This window comes from Musca domestica, unplaced genomic scaffold, assembly GCF_030504385.1.
Source record: "Musca domestica strain aabys unplaced genomic scaffold, Musca_domestica.polishedcontigs.V.1.1 35, whole genome shotgun sequence".
Lineage (NCBI taxonomy): Eukaryota > Metazoa > Arthropoda > Insecta > Diptera > Muscidae > Musca > Musca domestica.
Window position 1 is genome coordinate 5192250 of NW_026712315.1, and position 22599 is coordinate 5214848.

At 33.6% G+C, this 22599-nt stretch overlaps 1 protein-coding gene across 1 annotated transcript in view; it reads right to left on the reverse strand.

Moving 5' to 3' along the window:
- The window catches only part of LOC101890010 (protein qui-1), a 306956-nt gene that overhangs the window by 48326 nt on the left and 236031 nt on the right, over window positions 1-22599 (reverse strand). The window contains exons 12-15 of the mRNA XM_059125663.1: window positions 17640-17786; window positions 17242-17542; window positions 11619-11742; window positions 11402-11513 (exon numbers count right to left, since the gene is read on the reverse strand). Coding sequence (XP_058981646.1) covers window positions 11402-11513; window positions 11619-11742; window positions 17242-17542; window positions 17640-17786 — 684 coding nt within the window. The remainder of the gene's footprint in view (window positions 1-11401; window positions 11514-11618; window positions 11743-17241; window positions 17543-17639; window positions 17787-22599) is intronic.

Here is a 22599-nt window from a genome sequence, read left to right on the forward strand (position 1 = left end):
AAGTGGGTGTAACATTTACAGGAACAACAACATCAACGAGAAATAAACTTTTACAAAAATTACATTAATGCATTATGATAATCCCATGCGAATGTGGGGATAAGGGGAAGACTTTGCTTTACCCCTAATGGGATGATAGGGGAAATTATTGTCATAAGAAAAGTTAAAAGGGGAAAAAATCTAAATATTTTAAGATCTACGTTTGCTGATCAGGAGGTGCTTGAAAAATTTCTCCTTAAAAATCTATGTTTGTTTTTCTTTTGGTCCTTGAAAAAATATTCCTTAAAAATCCAGGTTTGTTGATTAAAGGGTTCTTGAAAAAATATTCTTGAAAAATTCACGTTTGTTGGGCTATTGGTCGTTTAAAACAATCTACGTTTGTTGGACTATTGGTCTTTAAAAAAATATTCTTTAAAAATCCACGTTTAGAAGTTAGAAGGTCTTGAGAAAATATTCTTTAACAACCCTTTCAAAAATATTTTTTAAAAATCCACGTTTGTTTGTCAGGAGGTCCTTGAAAAATGTTATTTTAGAATCCACGTTTGTTGGGCTATTGGTCCTTGAGAAAATATTCTTTAATAATCCTTGAAAAAATATTTTTAAAATCCACGTTTGTTGATCGGGAGGTCCTTGAAAAATATTATTTTAGAATCCACGTTTGTTCGGCTATTGGTTCTTGAAAAAATATTTTTTAAAATCCACGTTTGTTGATCGGGAGTTCTTTGAGGTCCTTTGTTGGGCTTTGGTCCTTGAGAAAATATTTTTTTACAATCCTTGGAAAAATATTTTTTAAAAATCCACGTTTGTTGATCAGAAGGTCATTGAAAAATATTATTTTAAAATCCACGTTTGTTGGGCTAATGATCCTTGAAATAATATATTCTATAATAATCCAGGTTTAGAAGTCGGAAAGTCCTTGATTCTTTAAAATCCAAATATTCTTTAAAAATCCAAGTTTAGAAGATAGAAGGTCTTTAAAAATTGTAATTTGTTGGTCTTTTGTGCCTTGAATTTTTATTTAAATCCACATTTTTTGATCAGGAGGTCCTTAAAAAATATTCTTTAAAAATCCAGGTTTTTTAACGGAAGGTCCTTGAAAACAATATTCTTTAAAACAACATGTTTTTGATCAGGATGTCCTTGAAAAAATATTCTTTAAAAATCCACGTTTTTTTAACAGGAGGTCTTTGAAAAAAATATTTTTTTAAAAATCCACGTTTCGTTTTAACAGGAGGTCCTTGAAAAAAAATATTTTTTAAAAATCCACGTTTTGTTTTAACAGTAGGTCATTTGAAAAAAATATTTTTTTAAAAATCCACGTTTTGTTTTAAAAGGAGGTCCTTGAAAAAAATATTTTTTTAAAAATCCACGTTTGTTGATCAGGAGGTCCTGGGCAAAAAAAAATCTTTTGAAAGCCACGTTTGTTGATCAGGAGATCCTTGTAAAAATATTCTTTAAAAATCCACGTTTGTTGATCAGAAGATCCTTGACAAAAAATATTCTTTTAAAATCCACGTTTGTTGGGCTAATGATCCTTGAAATAATATATTCTATAATAATCCAGGTTTAGAAGTCGGAAAGTCCTTGATTCTTTAAAATCCAAATATTCTTTAAAAATCCAAGTTTAGAAGTTAGAAGGTCTTTAAAAATTGTAATTTGTTGGTCTTTTGTGCCTTGAATTTTTTTTTAAATCCACATTTTTTGATCAGGAGGTCCTTAAAAAATATTCTTTAAAAATCCAGGTTTTTTTAACGGAAGGTCCTTGAAAACAATATTCTTTAAAACAACATGTTTTTGATCAGGATGTCCTTGAAAAAATATTCTTTAAAAATCCACGTTTTTTTAACAGGAGGTCTTTGAAAAAAATATTTTTGGGCAAAAAAAAATCTTTTGAAAGCCACGTTTGTTGATCAGGAGATCCTTGCAAAAATATTCTTTAAAAATCCACGTTTGTTGATCAGAAGATCCTTGACAAAAAATATTCTTTTAAAATCCTTGTTTGTTGGTCTTTCGGTCCTTGAGAAAATATTCTTGAAAAAATGTTACACAAACAACAGGGTTTTCAAAATGTCGACACCCCAGTGTCCGACATGAAAAGCCTTTTTTTGCGTAACGCCTTTCATAAAATAGTTGTAAAACGAGAAACATTATTTTATATTACATTTTCACATGCAATCAAGTAATTACAGGATAATTTTCATGCTCTTGCCTCTGGCGGAATAACTAAACATCTTCTAGGTTTCACAAAAAAAAAAAAAAACCTAAAAAAATCGAAAAAAAAAACCTTTGATGAGGTTGTGTAGCCATGAAATTAATGAAGGTTGTTGTAATCCTGCCATGTCCTGTGACATAAATGTGCGTGCCAAAGGACCGCACCATGAACATGCCTCGGCAAATGTCACCTAATCCGCCTAATGTGAATTGGTGTGTGTGTGAGTGTGTCACCAAACAATGGCTGTTTTGATGTGACACAAAATAATTAACTTTATGTTTTGTTAAAATTAGAAAACTTCCAAAAGAAGGACGGACGGACGGACGGACAGACGTCGCAAATCACAGTGCCAATCACAGTGATTAACTAATTAATATGTTTAACACAATATTAGAAGACATTAATTGAATTACGGAAAGTATTAATAAATAGTTCGAGTTACAATTAAAGGGCCCAGAAGGTTTGGAAAAGTTTCTGCTGTTTCACATGCAATCGGAAGGAGAAGGCAGTATGTTAGAGAGCACAAACAAGACGTTTTCAAACATAAACTCAAAGAGAAAATGACCCCACGTAGAGGAGTTTTAATCAAGAAAAACGATAACTTTTTCCATTAATCTTAAACTATTTTTAGAAGTCGGAAGGTCCTTGAAAAAAATTTCTATAAAATCCATGTTTGCTGATGAATAGGCCTTTGAAAAAATATTTCCATGTTAAGATGTCGGAGGTTCTTGAGAAAAATGTCTTTGGTTTTTGGTCCTTGAAAAATATCCTTAAAAATCATCCACGTTTGTTGATCAGGGGGTCCCTGAAAGAATATTCTCTAAAATCCAAGTTTGTTAGGCTTTTGATCTTTCAAAACATATTCCTTAAAAATTCATGTTTAGATGTCGGAAGGTTCTCGAAAAAATTCAAGTTTGTTGATCTGGTCCTTGAAAAAACATTTTTTAATAATCCGCGTTTAGAAGTTGGAAGGTCCTTGAGAAGATTTTCTTAAAAATCCCAGTTTGTTGGTCTTTTGGTCCTTGAGAAAATATTCCTTAAAAACCAAGTTTGTTTGGTTATTAGTCCTTAAAAAAATATCCGTTTGTTGGGCTATTGGTCCTTGTAAAAATATTCGTTGAAACCCACGTTTGTTGGACTTTTGGCCCTTGAGAAAACATTCGTTAAAATCCACGTTTGTTGGAATTTTTGTCCTTGAGAAAATATTCTTTAAAAATCCACGCTTAGAGGTTGAAAGGTCCTTGAGAAAATGTTCTTAAAATCCGAGTTTGTTGGTCTTTTGGTCCTTGAGAAAATATTCTTTAAAAATCCACGCTTAGAAGTTGAAAGGTCCTTGAGAAAATGTTCTTAAAATCCGAGTTTGTTGGTCTTTTGGTCCTTGAGAAAATATTCTTTAAAAATCCACGTTTAGAAGTTGGAAGGTACTTGAGAAAATATTCTTTGAAAATCCATGTTTGGTCCTTGAGAAAATATTCTTTGAAAATCCATGTTTGGTCCTTGAGAAAATATTCTTTGAAAATCCATGTTTGGTCCTTGAGAAAATATTTTTAAAAATCCACGTTTAGAAGTTGGAAGGTCCTTGAGAAAATATTTTTTAAAAATCCACGTTTAGAAGTTGGAAGGTCCTTGAGAAAATATTCTTTAAAAATCCACGTTTAGAAGTTGGAAGGTCCTTGAGAAAATATTCTTTAAAAATCCACGTTTAGAAGTTGGAAGGTCCTTGAGAAAATATTCTTTAAAAATCCACGTTTAGAAGTTGGAAGGGCCTTGAGAAAATATTCTTTAAAAATCCACGTTTAGAAGTTGGAAGGTCCTTGAGAAAATATTCTTTAAAAATCCACGCTTAGAGGTTGAAAGGTCCTTGAGAAAATGTTCTTAAAATCCGAGTTTGTTGGTCTTTTGGTCCTTGAGAAAATATTCTTTAAAAATCCACGCTTAGAAGTTGAAAGGTCCTTGAGAAAATGTTCTTAAAATCCGAGTTTGTTGGTCTTTTGGTCCTTGAGAAAATATTCTTTAAAAATCCACGTTTAGAAGTTGGAAGGTACTTGAGAAAATATTCTTTGAAAATCCATGTTTGGTCCTTGAGAAAATATTCTTTGAAAATCCATGTTTGGTCCTTGAGAAAATATTCTATGAAAATCCATGTTTGGTCCTTGAGAAAATATTTTTAAAAATCCACGTTTAGAAGTTGGAAGGTCCTTGAGAAAATATTTTTAAAAATCCACGTTTAGAAGTTGGAAGGTCCTTGAGAAAATATTCTTTAAAAATCCACGTTTAGAAGTTGGAAGGTCCTTGAGAAAATATTCTTTAAAAATCCACGTTTAGAAGTTGGAAGGTCCTTGAGAAAATATTCTTTAAAAATCCACGTTTAGAAGTTGGAAGGGCCTTGAGAAAATATTCTTTAAAAATCCACGTTTAGAAGTTGGAAGGGCCTTGAGAAAATATTCTTTAAAAATCCACGTTTAGAAGTTGGAAGGTCCTTGAGAAAATATTCTTTAAAAATCCACATTTAAAAGTTGGAAGGTCCTTGAGAAAATATTCTTTAAAAATCCATGTTTAGAAGTTGGAAGGTCCTTGAGAAAATATTCTTGGAAAATCCACGTTTAGAAGTTGGAAGGTCTTTGCGAAAATATTCTTTAAAAATCCAAGTTTGGTCCTTGAGAAAATATTTTTTAAAAATCCACGTTTGGTCCTTGTCAAAATATTCATGAAAATCCACCTTTGTTGGTCTTTTAGTCCATAAGAAAATATTTCTTTAAAAATCCATGTTTTGATCCTTGAAAAAATATTTCTAAAAAGTCCTCGCGTAGAAGTTGGATGGTCCTTGAGAAAATATTCTTTGAAAATCCCCGTTTGTTGGTCATTTGGTCCTTGAGAAAAGTTTCTTAAAAATCCATGATTGTTGGTCTTCTGGTCCTAAAGAAAATAGTTCTTGAAAATCTACGTTTGTTGGTCATTTGGACCCTGAGAGTTTTTTCTGAAAAAATCCACTTTTGTTGGTCTTTTGGTCCTTGAGAAAACAATTTTTAAAAACCCACGTTTGTTGGTTTTTGGTCCTTGAGAAAATATTCTTAAAAATTCCACTTTTGTTGCCCTTTTGATGTTTAAGAAAACATTCCTTAAAAATCCACGTTTGTTAGTCTCTGGTCCTTGAGAAAAAAATCTTTAAAAATCAATTTTTTTTTGCTGTGAAGGTCCTTGAGAAAATATTCTTTTTAAAATCCATGCATATTGATTATTTAACATATATTTTCTAATTCCTTCCGCTTCACTTTAAACAGTTCTAAACTTGTTATCTCTTGCCAATACCTCCGAGAGAGTGATGGGGAGAGGAAGAGAAATGGCGTTAATATATTTGAAAAATGTCGTTTGGAAAATTGTTTATCACCCCCAAAAGGAATAAGTCTAACGACGACTACAAATGATACACGTCACGCAGGTGTTCCAATGATATGATAAGCATCCTGAGAATTGAAGAGACGTGATTCCATGGTATGCCGCCGATAAAAACCCACAAGTCAAGTGTTTAAAACTTAAGTCATTTGACGCCTGGCTATGCGAAGGATGGGCAAAAAAAAAAACCGAAGAAACCTCCAACATGAGGTAAGACTTCCTCCACTTCGAGTTGGGAAGGCAAGCAGGCAGGTGACAATGAATTATTCTGCTGCGGCATTCTGAGATTTGTACGAGAAGCCATTGATAAAATAAGAATTTAATGGAGAAGGAACGTTACCATTCGATGTGAGTGTGTGTGCTCTCGTAGATTTATTTCGCTTTAATTTTCTTCTCTCATCAATCTCAAATTCCTCGAAATAAAATACAATTTCCATTGATTAGTCATAGGCAAGAAATTTTGATACACAGGTGTGAATGTGTGTGTGGGTTTGTGTAAACCTCACAATTCACAGAAGTCACAAATTAATTAGAATACAAAAATAATAAAAAAAAATAACCTATAGAGGATTATAGGGGAATTCTCATGAATTTTAAGGATTTTTATCAAGGACTACTGGAGCAATAATCTCTGATTATGTAGGGGTGAAATTTAAAATAAAATTTAAGGGTCGATGTGAAAGATTTTTTAAAAATATTATTATTCCGTAGGACATTGGAGTCAAAGGCGTGGATTTTCAAAGAAATTTTTGATAGACCGTCGAAGTTAAAGGCGTGGAATTTTTAATATTTTTTTAATGAGCCATTGGTTAACAAATATTTTATGGGCCAAAGGCAAGGGAGAACGTTTTTAAGGAACAACAAACTTGAATTTTTAAGAATCATCTGACATCATACATTGCTTTTAGAAGAATATTTTGCCAGGGATCTTCAGATCAACAAACGGGGATTTATGAAGAACACCTAGGACCTTCCGACATCTTAACGTGGATTTTTAAAGAACATATTTCAAGGTCCGTTCGATATATTAACTTGCATTTTTAAAAAGATATTTTTCTGATTAACAAGCATAAATATTGGAAGAATATTTTTCAAGGACCTCCGAACCTTTAAAAGTGGATTTTTAAAAGATATGTTTAAAGGACCTCCGAAATCTTTAACTGTGGATTTTTAAAGAATATTTTCTCAAGGACCTTCCAACTTCTAAACGTGGATTTTTAAAGAATATTTTCTCAAGGACCTTCCAAATTCTAAACGTGGATTTTTAAAGAATATTTTCTCAAGGACCTTCCAACTTCTAAACTTGGATTTTTAAAGAATATTTTCTCAAGGACCTTCCAACATCTAAACTTGGATTTTGAAAGAATATTTTCTCAAGAACCTTATAACTTCTAAACGTGGATTTTTAAAGAATATTTTCTCAAGGACCTTCCAACTTCTGAACGTGGATTTTTAAAGAAAATTTTCTCAAGGACCTTCCAACTTCTAAACGACGATTTTTAAAGAATATTTTCTCTAGGACGAAAGGACCAACAAACGTGGATTTTTAAAGAATATTTTCTCAAGGACCTTCCAACTTCTAAACGTGGATTTTAAAGAATATTTTCTCTAGGACGAAAGGACCAACAAACGTGGATTTTTAAAGAATATTTTCTCTAGGACGAAAGGACCAACTAACGTGGATTTTTAAAGAATATTTTCTCAAAGACCTTCCAACTTCTAATCGTGGATTTTTAAAGAATATTTTCTCAAGGACCTTCCAATTTCTAAACGTGGATTTTAAAGAATATTTTCTCTAGGACGAAAGGACCAACTAACGTGGATTTTTAAAGAATATTTTCTCAAAGACCTTCCAACTTCTAATCGTGGATTTTTAAAGAATATTTTCTCAAGGACCTTCCAATTTCTAAACGTGGATTTTAAAGAATATTTTCTAAAGGACCTTCCAACTTCTAAACGTGGATTATTAAAGAATATTTTCTCAAGGACCTTCCAACTTCTAAACGTGGATTATTAAAGAATATTTTCCCAAGGACCTTCCAACTTCTAAACGTGGATTATTAAAGAATATTTTCCCAAGGACCTTCCAACTTCTAAATGTGGATTATTAAAGAATATTTTCCCAAGGACCTTCCAACTTCTAAACGTGGATTTTAATAGAAAAAAAATTTCAAGGACCTGTGATCAACAAACTTTAAAGAAATTTTTCTCAATGACATGTGATTAACAAACGTGGATTTTTAATAGAAAAAAAAATTTCAAGGACCTGTGATCAACAAACTTTAAAGAAATTTTTCTCAAGGACATGTGATTAACAAACGTGGATTTTTAATAAAAAGTTTCTCAAGGACCTACCAATTTCAAACGTGGATTTTTAATAAAAGGTTTCTCAAGGACCTACCAAATTTCAAACGTGGATTTTTAAGGAATAGTTTCTCAAGGACCAAAAGACTAACAAAAGTGAATTTTTTTTCTTGAGGAAGGAAAATAATTTTTTTAAAAATGTCTTCCTGGGATATCTTTCACATAAACCCGATTTTCAAGAAATTTAAATTTTTTAATTTAATTTTGGATTTTTCTTTAGAAGTTGTTTTCGTCTTTCTTGTTATTGTTTCATATAAACCCCTCAATTTTAATAGAGTTTTGCTAAAGTTTCATCATCTTCCAACACTTTCACATTTCTTTCTGTCTCCCTCTCTCTCTCAAGACACTTAACTAGGAATTTTTATGGAAATCTTTAAGTCTTTTAACCAGTTTATTTCATTGCTTTAAATTGGTTTGATTAAGTTTGGCACTTTAGTTGTCTTCGTTTTTCTTCTCGTCTTCTGCTCCCGCTTTCCTTCCTTCCTCACTCCTGGCTAGGTTTAGCTGCAACCGGCTGTGAATGTGTCATCTGAGTGTTTAAGTTACTTTAGCTTCTTTTTTTTGTCTTAAGGCAAAACGATGACAATTCGAGTTTGGATTTTTCCATGGCCCAGACAATGGCAGCAGCAGCTATAAGATAATCCACTGTCTCCATTCGCCGAGAGTCTGTCTGATTTGGAAATGTCAAAATATCTACTCGGGAGATAATGTATTTTTATTTCGGGGTAATAACATTAAAGACAATGGCTTTAACTAAACTCTATGAAATGGCAATGTCATTCATGTAGATAACGAGGAGGCGAAAGTGTTTGAATGGATTCCAGGAATGCCAAGCATAAATTCATGTAGATAACGAGGAGGCGAAAGTGTTTGAATGGATTCCAGGAATGCCAAGCATAAATTGTGGCAAGTGGTGAGAAGTGAAAGGGTTAAGACATTTTGTTAAATTCGTAAAAAGAAGAATGATATGCCACATAAGGCAAATACAATAGACTAAAAGACCTTTGGAAGGCCATTAGGAGGTCTTTTGAAAGGAATATGTTTTTCAAGAACCTTACAATCTCTAAATTGGGATTTTCAAAGAATATTTTTTGCAGGACCTCCCAACCTCTAAACGAGAATTTTTAAAGAATTCTTGTATTTTTGTAGAATATTTTTTCAAGGACCTTCCGATCAACAGGTGTTTAATATTAAGGAATATTTTTTCAAGTACCTTCTGACATCTATACGTAGATCTTATAAGGATACTATTCAAGGACCAAAAAAACTTGGATTTTTAACGCATATTTTTCAAGGACCAAAAGACCATCAAACGTGGATTTTTAAAGAATATTTTTCCAAGGACCTACCCAATTTCAAACTTGGATTTTTAAGGAATATTTTATCAAGGATCAAAAGACTAACAAAAGTGGATTTTTAAAAAATATTTTCTCAAGGACCAAAAAACCAACAAACGTGGATTTAAAAAAAAAATTCTCAAGGATCTCCCGAACAACAAACGTGGATATTGAAAGAATATTTTCTCAAGGAAGAAAAAACCAACAAACGTGGATTTTTTAAAAAAAAATCTCAAGGATCTCCCGAACAACAAATGTGGATATTGAAAGGATATTTTCTCAAGAAAGAAAAAAACCAACAAACGTGGATTTTAAAAGAATTTTTTCTCAAGGACCTTCCAACTTCTAAACTTGGATTTTAAAAGAATATTTTCTCAAGGACCTTCCAAATTTTAAACGTGGATTTTAAAAGAATTTTTTCTCAAGGACTTTCCAAATTTTAAACGTGGATTTTAAAAGAATATTTTCTCAAGGACCTTCCAAATTTTAAACGTGGATTTTAAAAGAATTTTTTCTCAAGGACCTTCCAAATTTTAAACGTGGATATTAAAAGAATATTTTCTCAAGGACCAAACGATCAACAAATGTGGATTTTTAAAGAATATTTTCTCAAGGACCAAACGACCAACAAATGTGGATTTTTAGAGAATATTTTCTCAAGGACCAAAAGCCAACAAACGCGGATTTTTAAAAAATATTTTCTCAAGGACCTTCCAAATTCTAAGAAGAATATTTTTTCAGGGACCTTAGAAACTTCTAAACGTGGATTTTTTAAGAATAATTTCTCAAGGCCCTTAGAAACTTCTAAACATGTTTTTTACGAATATTTTCTCAAGGGCCAAGAGACCAACAAACGAGGTTTTTAAAGACAATTTTCTCAAGGACCTTCTAAACTTTTAAACGTGGATTTTAAAAAAATATTTTCTCAAGGACTAAACGACCAACAAACGTGGATTTTAAAAGAATATTTTCTCAAGGCCCAAACGACCAACAAATGTGGATTTTTAGAGAATATTTTCTCAAGGACCAAAAAACCAACAAACGCGGATTTTTAAAAGAATATTTTCTCAAGGACCTTCCAAATTTTAAACGTGGATTTTAAAAGTAAATTTTTCAAGGACCAAACGACCAACAAACGTGGATTTTTAGAGAATATTTTCTCAAGGACCAAACGACCAACAAATGTGGATTTTTAGAGAATATTTTCTCAAGGGCCAAGAGACCAACAAACGGGGATTTTTAAAAACAATTTTCTCAAGGACCTTCCAAATTCCAAACGTGGATTTTTAAATAATATTTCCTCAAGGACGAAAAAACCAACAAACGTGGATTTAAAAAAAAATTCTCAAGAATCTCCCGAACAACAAACGTGGATTTAAAAAAAAAATTCTCAAGAATCTCCCGAACAACAAACGTGGATTTTAAATAATATTTTCTCAAGGACGAAAAAACCAACAGACGTGGATTTAAAAAAAATCTCAAAGATCTTTCGAACAATAAACGTGGATTTAAAAAAAAATATTTTTTCAAGGACCTTCCAAATTTTAAACGTGGATTTTTAAAAGAATATTTTTTCAAGACGTGGATTTAAAAAAAAATTCTCAAGGGCGAAAAACCAACAAACGTGGATTTAAAAAAAAAATATTTTCTCAAGGACCAAAAAACGTGGATTTTTAAAGAAAAATTTCTCAAGAAAGAAAAAATTCTCAAGAATCTCCCGAACAATAAACGTGGATATTTAAAGAAAAATTTCTCAAGAAAGAAAAAATTCTCAAGAATCTCCCGAACAATAAACGTGGATATTTAAAGAAAAATTTCTCAAGGACCGTCCAACTTTTTTAAATAATATTTCCTCAAGAACTTTCCAACTTTTAAAGTGGATTCTCAAAGCATATTTTCCCAAGGACCTTTAAACGTTTAAGGGTAGATTTTTAAAAATGTAATTACCCCTAACCTCTAAATATAATTTAAAGAATATTTTTAAGGAGCTTCAAGAATTTTTTAATTTTTTTAATTTTGTCTAAAGCTAAATTCTTTAATTTCCCGCTGTCTCTATGTCCTCGTTCTTTTAAATATTTCAAGTTTTGCTACTCACCAATTTTCCACTGCTGATATCCGATATGACAATCGTTGAGTCTTCGCTGCCATTGATGACCATTGTGTTATTAACGCCCGCAGCAACACTTGTCACAATCGAAGTATTTGCCCTGTAAAGTAGGAGATGAAAGAGGATTCAATAAACAATGACTTGAAAATGCAATACCTGCCCCACCCTCACCCCCCATAGACATCACACTCTGTGACATACTTACTTAATGTGCGTCTTTAATTCGCGCGATGTCACGTTCCAAACAATCACGGTACCATCTTCGGAACCGGTCAATAATAGATCTGATTGTGGTGCTACCAGGAGGCACGTGACTGCCGCTGTATGACCTGGAAGAAGTGGACAAACAAAGGCGAGAGAGAAAGAAATATAACGGTTAGACAATAGCTTTAAGAGTTCGGGTATGTTTGTGTGTGGGTACACTCACATATTGTGTGGGCTATCCTACACAATCAGGAAAAAGGAAACGGAAGTCAATTAAGGGCATGAGACATGTGAGTGTGTGTGTGTGTGGGTGCCAGTGTATGTAATTTAATAACTAAACAACAAATTTGGTGATAATCGATAGAGAGCTCTCTTGTGTGGTGTCCTATGGCCCCACCCTGTTAAGGTTTACTATTCGAACTTGGACTTTATTGAGCTTTAATGAGAAAAATAATTTTCATTACTAGTTTCTATTGCAGCTAACATGGCAAATGTTCTTTGTTCTATTAGCTAAATTAACTGAGATGAACGTGTCAAATCATTAAATGACAAAGGGGAATTCCAATAGCGGTGATTTGTTAAATGTTATTTTAAAGGACTGCTTCGAGTATTTTCGGACGGCTTCGAGAGTATTTTTCAAGGTAAATAAGAGTTGTAAATTTTTAGATTTTGTGTTCAAGGGTCTCCATTGTGTTTGAAAAAAAAAATAATATTTCAGAGGCCACCATCAGCGACATGGATTTTAGAAAAATATTTTTTCAAAGACTATTTTCATTTTTAAAGATAATTTTTTTGACCACTGTCTGGGATGAGGATTTAAAAATTATTTTTTTACAGCTACATGGTAGTTTAATAAATATTTTTCCAAGGACTGTTAATGGCGCGGATTTTTAAAGAAATTTTTTCAAGGACTATAGGGACGTGGATTTTTAAAGAAAAAAATTCAAGAACTATGTGAAATGAGGATTTTTAAGAATATTTTTAAATGACTACCAAGGACTTGAATTTTTAAAAAAATCAGTTTCAAGGACTATCTGGAACGATGATTTTTAAGAATACTTTTTAAAGGACCATTAGAGACGAGAATTTAAAAAAAATATATCAGGAATATCGGGTTCGTAAATAGCATTTTTTAAAGGATCAGGGACGTGAATTCCATAAAGAAAAATCAAGGAATGTAAGGACATGAATTTAAAAAAAGAATATCGGGCCAATCGGGGTCGTTAATAGCATTTTTTTAAAGGATCAGGGACGTGAATTTCATAAAGAAAAATCAAGGAATGTAAGGACATGAATTTAAAAAAAGAATATCGGGCCAATCGGGGTCGTTAATAGCATTTTTTTAAAGGATCAGGGACGTGAATTCCATAAAGAAAAATCAAGGAATGTAAGGACATGAATTTAAAAAAAGAATATCGGGCCAATCGGGGTCGTTAATAGCATTTTTTTAAAGGATCAGGGACGTGAATTCCATAAAGAAAAATCAAGGAATATAAGGACATGATTTTAAAAAAAGAATATCGGGCCAATCGGGGTCGTAAATAGCATTTTTTTAAAGGATCAGGGACGTGCATTTTCTAAAAAAAATCAAGGAATTTAAGGACATGAATTAAAAAAAAAAATAATCGGGCCAATCGGGGTCGTAAATAGCATTTTTTAAAGGATCAGGGACGTGAATTTCATGAAGAAAAATTAGGGAATGTAAGGACATGAATTTAAAAAAAGAATATCGGGCCAATCGGGGTCGTAAATATCATTTTTTTTAAAGGATCAGACACGTGAATTTCATAAAGAAAAATCAAGGAATGTAAGGACATGAATCTTCAAAAAATATTTTTTTCAATGAATTTTTCAGACGTGCATTAAAAAAATTGTTTTTCAAGGGCTGGGTACTTTTTAAAAGATTTTTGGTTTTTTTTAAAGGACTATCAGAGACGTTGATTTTTCAATAAATATGTTAGGGAAGGAGATTTTTAATATTTTTTTTGTTTCAAGGACTATTAAGGACTTTAATTTTTAATATTGCATTTTTAAGAAACTTCAGGGACGTGAACTTAAAAACATATTTTATTATTTTATTATATTATTTTATAATATTTTTAATGACTATCAGGGTTGGGGACTTTTAAAAAATATTTCTTGAAGGACTATCAAGGACATGGAATTTAAAAAAAAAATCAAGGTCTATGAGGATCGTGGGTTTTTTACAAAATATTTTTTAAGCATTACAGGGACGTGGATTTCAATTATTTTCAAGGACTATCAAGGACGTGGATTTCAATTATTTTTAAGGACTATCAAGGACGTGGATTTTAAGTTTTTTTCGGATTTTGGAAATTATATGTTCAAGGAATATCTAGGACGTGGATATTTTATAAAATATTTTTTCAAAGACTTTCTGACTCGGTGAATTTAAAAAGAATTATTTTTTTTAAATGACTGCTGAAGATTTGGGTTTTAGTTTTTTTTAAAAATTATTTTTCAAGTATTACATTTAAATGGTTTTTGAGGATTGATAGGTTATTAAAAAAAAAAAACATTTTTTCAAGGACCATAAGAGACATGGATTTGCAAAAAAATACATATTTTTTCAAGGACTATCAGGGAAATTGTTTAAAAAATATATACTTTTAATGACAATCAGGGAGGAGGATTTAAAAAAAATCCGTTTAAAGAACCCTTAGGGATGTGGAGTTAACAAATGTATTATTTCAAAGACTATCTGAGAATAGGACTAAAAAATTTTAATAAATATTTTTTAAAGATTTTCCACGACGGGTTTTTAAAAACTAAATATTCTTTCAAGAATTATTCGGAATTGGATTTAAAAAAATATAACATTTTCAGGGACTCTCAGGGACGTGAATTAAAAAAACATATTTTTCAGGGACTTTTAGGGATGTGGCTTTAAAAAAATCAAGGACTATCTGGGACATGGATTTTGAAAAAAAAATGTCAAGGACATTCGACGATGTGAACAGAGTGACATAAAAAAACTGCAACAAAGTCAAACGCCATAATTTTTAAAATTTTCTTTTTAAATTTTATTGAAGCAAAGCAAAAAATGTCGGACATAGCATCAAATTTTAGAATAAGTTTAGATTGGTTCGAATTGGTCACCTTTGGAACGAATTATGGCCTTCAAACGGCCCATGAAACCGTCACACCCTGTCCGAATGTTGCTCTGCGGTATTTTGGCCCATTCCCAGAGAAGTGCTTGGTTGAGCTGATCGACACTTTGGTATTTTTTAGTGCCAACCTTGCTTTCCAAAATACTCCAGACACAATAGTCCAACGGATTGGTATCCGGAGATTTTGGTGGCCATTGTGCACAGGAAATGAAGCGAGGAACCTCATTTTGTAACCATTTTTGGGTGGCGCGTGCTGTGTGCGATGGTGCTGAGTCATGTTGGAGCGGCCAAAATGTTTGCGTGCCCAAGGTTTTAATACACCCTCCAGAATATTTTCGCGATAATATTCGGCATTTATTTTGATGTCAGGGTCGATTATTACGAGCAGAGAGCGACCATCGGCTGTTATGACGGCCCATACCACACCATCACCGTGGCCGGCGCTTAAGTTCTGGTGGCCAACCGAAGTTGCACATTTTCAAAATTTCTAGGACTATCATGGACTTGAATTTACAGAAAATAATAATTTTCAAAGGACTATCATGAACGAGGATTTTTAAAAAAAATATTCTTTCAAGAACTATAGGTAATTAGAAACAAGTTCAAAGGCAGTAAGTTCGGCCGTACCGAACTTTGGTCCACCATATGGATCAAATTTGGAAATTTTCAAAAAATTAAATCCGTTAAAAATTCTATTAAAATCTTAAAATATCGAATATATAACGGCTATATTCGGTATTATAAAATTTTAATAGAATAGAACGGACGTCTATACGACGTGAGCCTACATAGGCATTGTTTGTTATAGGCCATTACCATATTATAAACGGGTATAATGTAGCGTCTTCAAAATACCGTCTATAGGGAGGTACCGTTATACCGGAGCTATACGAAGACCTGATCCTGCATAGACAATTTCCTGTCACAGGCTGTAGCATCCACTACAAACTTCAAATACGACATCTCAAACAATTTCGGTGAGTATTGTACCTAAAATCCGAATATAGGGAGGTACTGATGTATGGGACCTATACGAAGACCTGAACCTGCATAAAAAATTGTGTGTCACAGAATGTAGTTCCCATTACAAACTCTAAATACGTAATTTGAAACTACTCCGGTGAATAATGACGCTAAAATCATCAAAATACCGAATATTGGGAGGTACCATTAAAGGAGGGCTATACGAAGACGCGGACCTGCACCGAGAATTTTCTGTCTTAGGCTGAAGTATCCATTACGAACTTCAAATACCAAATTTGAAACAATTCCGGTGAATACTGTCGCTAAAATCATCAAAATACCGAATATCGAGAGGTACCGTTATGTTGGGGCTATATGAAGACGTGGACCTACACAGACAATTTTCTGTCTTAGGCTGTAGTATCCATTACGAACTTCAAATACCAAATTTGAAAAAATTCCGGTGAATAATGTCCCTAATATCATCAAAATACCAAATATCGAGAGGTGCCGTTATATGGGGGCTATACGAAGACGTGGACCTAAATGGCCCATTTCAATACCAAAAATCCTGCAGACATAACATACATTTGAGTAAAATGTTATCAATTGACTTCAATTCGTTCCGAAGCTAGAGTGGTTTCCACAGACGGACGGGCATCGCTAAATCGACTTAGAATTTTATGCTGATCAAGAATATATATACTTTGTGGGGTCTAAAATGTGTAATATGGTGGAGAGTATAAAAATTATCGGGGTGGTAAATAACATTCGTTGAAAGGATCAGAGACGTGAATTTCCTTAAAAAATCAAGGAATGTAAGGACAGAATCTTCGAAAAAATTTTCTTCAACGAATTTTAGGGACGTGCATTAAAAAATAGTTTTCCAAGGACTATAAGGGACGGGTACTTTTTATCAGAGACATTGATTTTTTAATAAATATGTCAGGGAAGGAGATTTTTAATATTTGTTTCAAGGACTATTAAGGACTTTGGTTTTCAATACCGCTTTTTAAAGAAATTTCAGGGACGTGAACTTTAAAAAAAATATATTTTTAATGGCTATCAGGGTTGGGGATTTTTTAAAAATATTTCTTGAAGGACTATCGAGGACATGGATTTTTGAAAAAAAAAAATCAAGGTCTAGACAAGACAAGGTCTTTTACATTTCATTTACTCACTATCTGAGATCTCAATCAAGGACGATTATTTTTTAAGGGTTTTCCAGGTATAGCAGTAGGTTTTTTAAAAATATATGCAAAGGACTTCCATTGTCGTGAATATTTCGTTCTTTTTTTTTCGGAGATTATTGAGGGTTTTTAGTCAAATTTTTCGTTTGAGGACTCTTTGAGCCAATATAAGAATTAAATAGATTTTTAGGGACCATAAGAAGGGTGGGTTTTAAAAAATTGTACTCCTGGGATATTCGTTTTGTTTTTAATACCTTATTGTAGTTTTAAATTAACTACCAATCATCTACCCCCATTTATCCCTCATTAGCTCCTCTTGATCTCCTCCATAATTACCTACCTTTGAATATGTGATCCAATGAATTGCTCATTATGTGCCATAACTGGACATCGCCGGATTTGGTGGCCAAAATTAAGTGTTGCTTGGTGGGGGCGACACAGATGTCACGTATCGGCCCCGTTCCGGACACGGTCATGGTGCGTATCTGCGATGGCAGTGGTGCCGGCAGCCAACCGGTGAGGGGCACTAGCAGTGGCACCGTGTAGCCGTCACACCAGGCCGTGGCCGAACGCACTGTCATGCTCAACAGTGATGTGTCATTTTCATCATGTTCGCTGATTGGCCTTAACCAGGCTATTAGCTGTGGCAAAAAAGGGGGAGAAAAGGAAGGGAGAAAAAGAGAAATGCAAAAGAAAATAAATAAATGTTGCAATTACATGAGCAGAGAGATTTCTTACCTGGGCCCCCAATTGCATGGGGTCACGTGTCAGGACATCGCTCGACTTGCGTATGGTATAGTAGATAAGTTCGATATCACGATCCAATAAATAGCAGCGTACATGTTCTATTAGACACCGTAGGTAGCTAATGGAAACAGTTTGCACCTGTCAGGGGGGGGGGGGGGGAGGGAGTAAAGAAGAAAAGAAAGGGAAGATGATGTTAAAGAAAATGTAAACTGTAGATAAAATTCTGCTGGCACGCTGCATAAAGTATTCGTTTCTCGAAAAATACGTGACCATAAAAGTTTTGCAAAAGATATGGGGGGCTTTATGGAATTTCATGAAGTCAAAATGTTTATTTTTTTGTTAAATATTGGCATAAATACTTTTTGAGCAGAATTAAATATATCCTGAGGATTGTTTCAATTTATAATAGCCATGAAGAAGATGTAATTATTTGTTTTGCCTCCATGCATAGGGGTCTTTAAAGAGAGTCATTGTAGAATTTAAAGGACCCTTCTAAGGTAAGATAATCTTAAAATGGGTCATGTTGGGAAAAGACATAACGAAAACCTCTATGGGAGGTGGGAGGGCGTTGAAAGTGTTTTCTTTTCATAGTCTGGATTAAACACCCCTAAAGGTTTTTTCATAAAATAGTTGACCATTGGAAGAACTTCTGGGGATGGAAAAGGTAGGATCTAGATAGGTAATAACTATGTAAGACCCAAAAACAATAAAATTTTTTGGATGTGTAATGTTTGACCAAATCGGGTCCGGGATAGAGACGCCTTGCGAATTTTATGAAATTACAGGGTGAGATAAACAACTGCAACAAATTCAAACGGTATAATTTTTACAATTTTTTTTTTAATTTTATTGAATGAAAGCAAAAATGTCGGAAATAGCATCAAATTTTAGAATAAATTTAGATTTGTTCGAATTTGGCACCTTTGGCACGAATTATGACCTTCAAACTGTCCATGAAACAGCCACACGCTGCCCGAATGTTGTTCTGCGATATTTCGGGACATTTCCGGCGAAGCGCTTCCTTGAGGTGATCGACACTTTGGTATTTTTTAGTGCGAACCTTGCTTTCCAAAATACTCCAGACACAATAGTCCAACGGATTGGTATCCGGAGATTTTGGTGGCTGGAAATGGAGCGAGGAACCTCATTTTGTAACCATTCTCATGTGGCGCGTGCTGAGTGCGATGGTGTTGAGTCCTGTTGGAATGTCCAAGGTCTGCGGCCAAAATGTTTTCGTGGCCAAGGCTTTAATACACCCTCCAGAATATTTCCCGACAATATTCGGCATTTATTCTGATGCCACGGTCGATTAATACGAACGGAGAACGACTGGTGGCCAACCGAAGGTGCACATTTTCAGCTGACCTCTTTGGCATGTAAGGACGATCACTTTGTTTATTTTCAAACTGCCGGTCCACGAATGTTTTCCCATCGGAGAAACCCAAATTTGGCAGTTCACCACTTTCGGCCAAGCGAAGCAGCTCTTTAGGGTCTTGAGTCTATTTTCTTTCTGTTGCGGCGTAAGTTCTTGCACTTTTTTGGAATTTCAATGGCTCATGGCTACCCCAAGCTCATTTTTCAATATTTGCCGAATGCGATATTGCGATATGTTCAGCTCACGAGCCATTTTTCGGCCACTGCGACGTGGGTTTCGATCAAGTCGCTTCTTTACATTTCGAACCATTTCTGCTGATGTTACTGCCGAATGTTGCTCTGCGGTATTTTGGCCCATTCCTACCGATGCGCTTGCTTGAGGTGATCGACACTTTGGTATTTTTTAGTGTCAACCTTGCTTTCCTAAATACTCCAGACACAATAGTCCAACGGACTGGTATCCGGAGATTTTGGTGGCCATTGTGCCCTGGAAATGAAACGAGGAACCTCATTTTGTAACCACTCTCGTGCTGAGTGCGATGGTTCTGACTCCCGTTTGAATGTCCAAGGCCTGCGACCAAAATGTTTGCGTGACCAAGGATTTAATACACCCTCCAGAATATTCTCGCGATAATATTCTGCATTTATTCTGATGCCACAGTCGATTAATACGAGCGGAGAACGATTATCGGCTGTTATGGCGGCCCACATCATCACCATTGCCGGCGCTTGAGTTCTGGTGGCCAACCGAAGGTGCACATTTTCAGCTGACCTCTTTGGCAAGTAAATACGATTATCTTCTTTGTTTACAAACTGCTGGACAACGGGGAAACCCAAATTCGGCAGTTCAACTCTTTAGCTTCTTGAATATATTTTCTTTCCGTGGCGGTGTAAGTTCTTGCAGTTTTTGGAATTTCAAGGCTTCACCCCTAGCTCATTTTTCAATATTTGCCGAATAGAATATTGCGATATGTTCAGCTCACGAACCACTGCGACGCGGGTTTCGATCAAGTCGTTTCTTTACTTTTCGAACCTTTTCTGCTGATGTTACAGATTTTTTTCCGTCCACTTCCTTGACGTCGAGCTACGCTACCAGTGTCACGGTCCGGTAACGGGCTCTAACGATAGCCACTTTTGGTTTTCCAGCCAAATATAAAGAAGTCACCTTATCACGTTTGAATTCTATCGCGAATAACTATTTTTCTGAAAAATTCTCACCAAAATGCTTTTGTAGGCTTTTAAACAATATCATGAGCTGTCACTGGTATAATTTTAACAGCTGTCGGACGAGTGGCTTAGAAATGACAGCAGTCTGAAGTTGATTGCAGTTTTTTCATCTCACTCTGTATATAAGACCCAAACCCAAGACCAATAACATGTTTTGGACCGGGGCTAGTCCTCCCTTTGAAGAAGTCTAGTCAAATGGTGAAAATCGTTGGATCAGGGAAGTCTAAAAAAAGCGAAAATGGGCCTATTTTCGTGGCATACAAATATTATGGACAAAAGGCATGATAAGGCATATCCGAGGTGTTAATTGTTAAGAACTGTGAATTTGGAAGGATACACACCGTGCGAATTTTATGAAAATATTTCTCGATGAATATCAGATTTCCCAATCATTCAAATTTTTATTTCAAGGATTATCCGAATATGGGATTTTTTAGTAATATATTTTCAAGGTCTTTCAGCGACTATTCGGGCCCGTCCCAAAAAAAAAAAAAAAAAAAAAAAAAAAAAAAAAAAAAAAACTTTCCGGGTTTCAGAGAACAAATACCTACCTCTGGAAGAGAATCTTGAATATTTCTTCAAGGCATATAGAGGTGTGCATTTTTAGAATTTGTTTTCAAGGGTCGCCATCGTGTGTGAAAAAATATTATTTCAGGCGGTGAAATTTTTTCCGAATATTACTTTAAAGAATATTAGAGACATAATTTTTTGAAAAATATTTTTGCAAAGACTATCAGGGATGTGGATTTTTTAGAAGATGTTATACATGTGTTCTTTGGACAGACAACTACGGAATTTTGAAGATTTCTCAAAAAAAAAAAAAAAAAAAAAAAAAAATTATTATTATTCTTATTTACAGATCTCCCATTAAGGAAGGTCCTTCGCAGGACTTCTCTAGGAAAAAGTCTATTACAGGTGTTCTATATAAAGAAAAGGATCTTTTGCATAGAGATGATCTTTAAGCGAATACTTATAAGGCGAATACCCTTCAGGTACATTATTTATAAAGTTGACCTTTCCGAGGCCTTTTGGACAAAAGATCTTTAAGAATTCTTCTACTGAAGGCAGACCTCTCACAGATCCCCTCTGGAAAGAAAAAAGTCTCAGGACTTTCTTGAATAATTGAGGAAACATTTCACATCCGTTCCCTGTAGACAAAACTAGTAGTCCTGGAAAATTAATTCAGAAGAAATTTCTCAAAAAAAATGTTTTTTCAGACAATTCAAAAAAAAAAAAAAAAAAAAAAAAATAATAAAATAAAATAAATAAATAAATGAATAAATAAATAAAAAAATCTCCTCATCCACAACTCTATCAGAGTCTCCAATTTGGTATTCCCTTTCTGAAAAAATTCTCTGCCCTGGTCCTTGAAAATATATATTCTTAAAACCACGAGACTTAATAGTCCTTGAAAATATTCCGTTATTCTGCAAGTTCAAGGACTATGTTTGGAAAATATTTTTTCAAGGACTATTATCTTTCTTGAAAGACTATCAAGGACTTGGATTTCTAAAGATGTTTTTTCAAAGACAATCAGGTACTTGGATTTTAAAACAACAAACAGAGTCTGGGACCAGGATTTTTAGAAATTATTTTTTTTTACGGACTAACAGCGACATGGATTTTTAATAAATATTTTAAACGACTATCGAGGATGCAGATTTTTAAAGATATATATTTTAAAGATAAGGACTATGTGGAACGAGAGGATTTAAAAAAAAAAATAATAACTATCAGGGATGTGGATTTGTAACAAATATTTTTAGGTACTGTCGAGGAAGTGGATTTTTAAGAATATTTTTTCAGAGGTCTATCAGAAAAGTGATTTTTTTAAAAAAATATTGTTTCAAGGACTATTGACTTTTGAATAAATTTGAAGTGAAGTGAATTAAAAGAAAATCAGGGACATCGTTTTAAAACAACTTTTTTTAAAAGACTATCAGAGACGTGAGTTTTTGAAAAAAAATCAAGGACTATCAGGGATGGGGATTTTTAAATTAACTTTTTTTTAAAAAAAAACTATCAGAGGTGTATGTTTTTGACAATAAAATCAAGGACTATCAGGGACATGGATTTTTAAGAATATTTTTTAAGGACTGTCATGAACATTGATTACAAAAATATATTTTTCCAAAGACTATTAGAGACGAGAATTCAAAAATATATTTTTCCAAGGACTATCAGGGAATTGAATTAATTTTTTTTTCAAGGAAAATTTAAAAAAAAAAACTTGGAGTTTTTACTAACCTAAAGTTGTTCCACAATTGTTTTCCAAGGACCATTAGTGCAATATTTTAAGAATATTTTTTAAGGACTGTCATGGACATTGATTAAAAAAAATATATTTTTC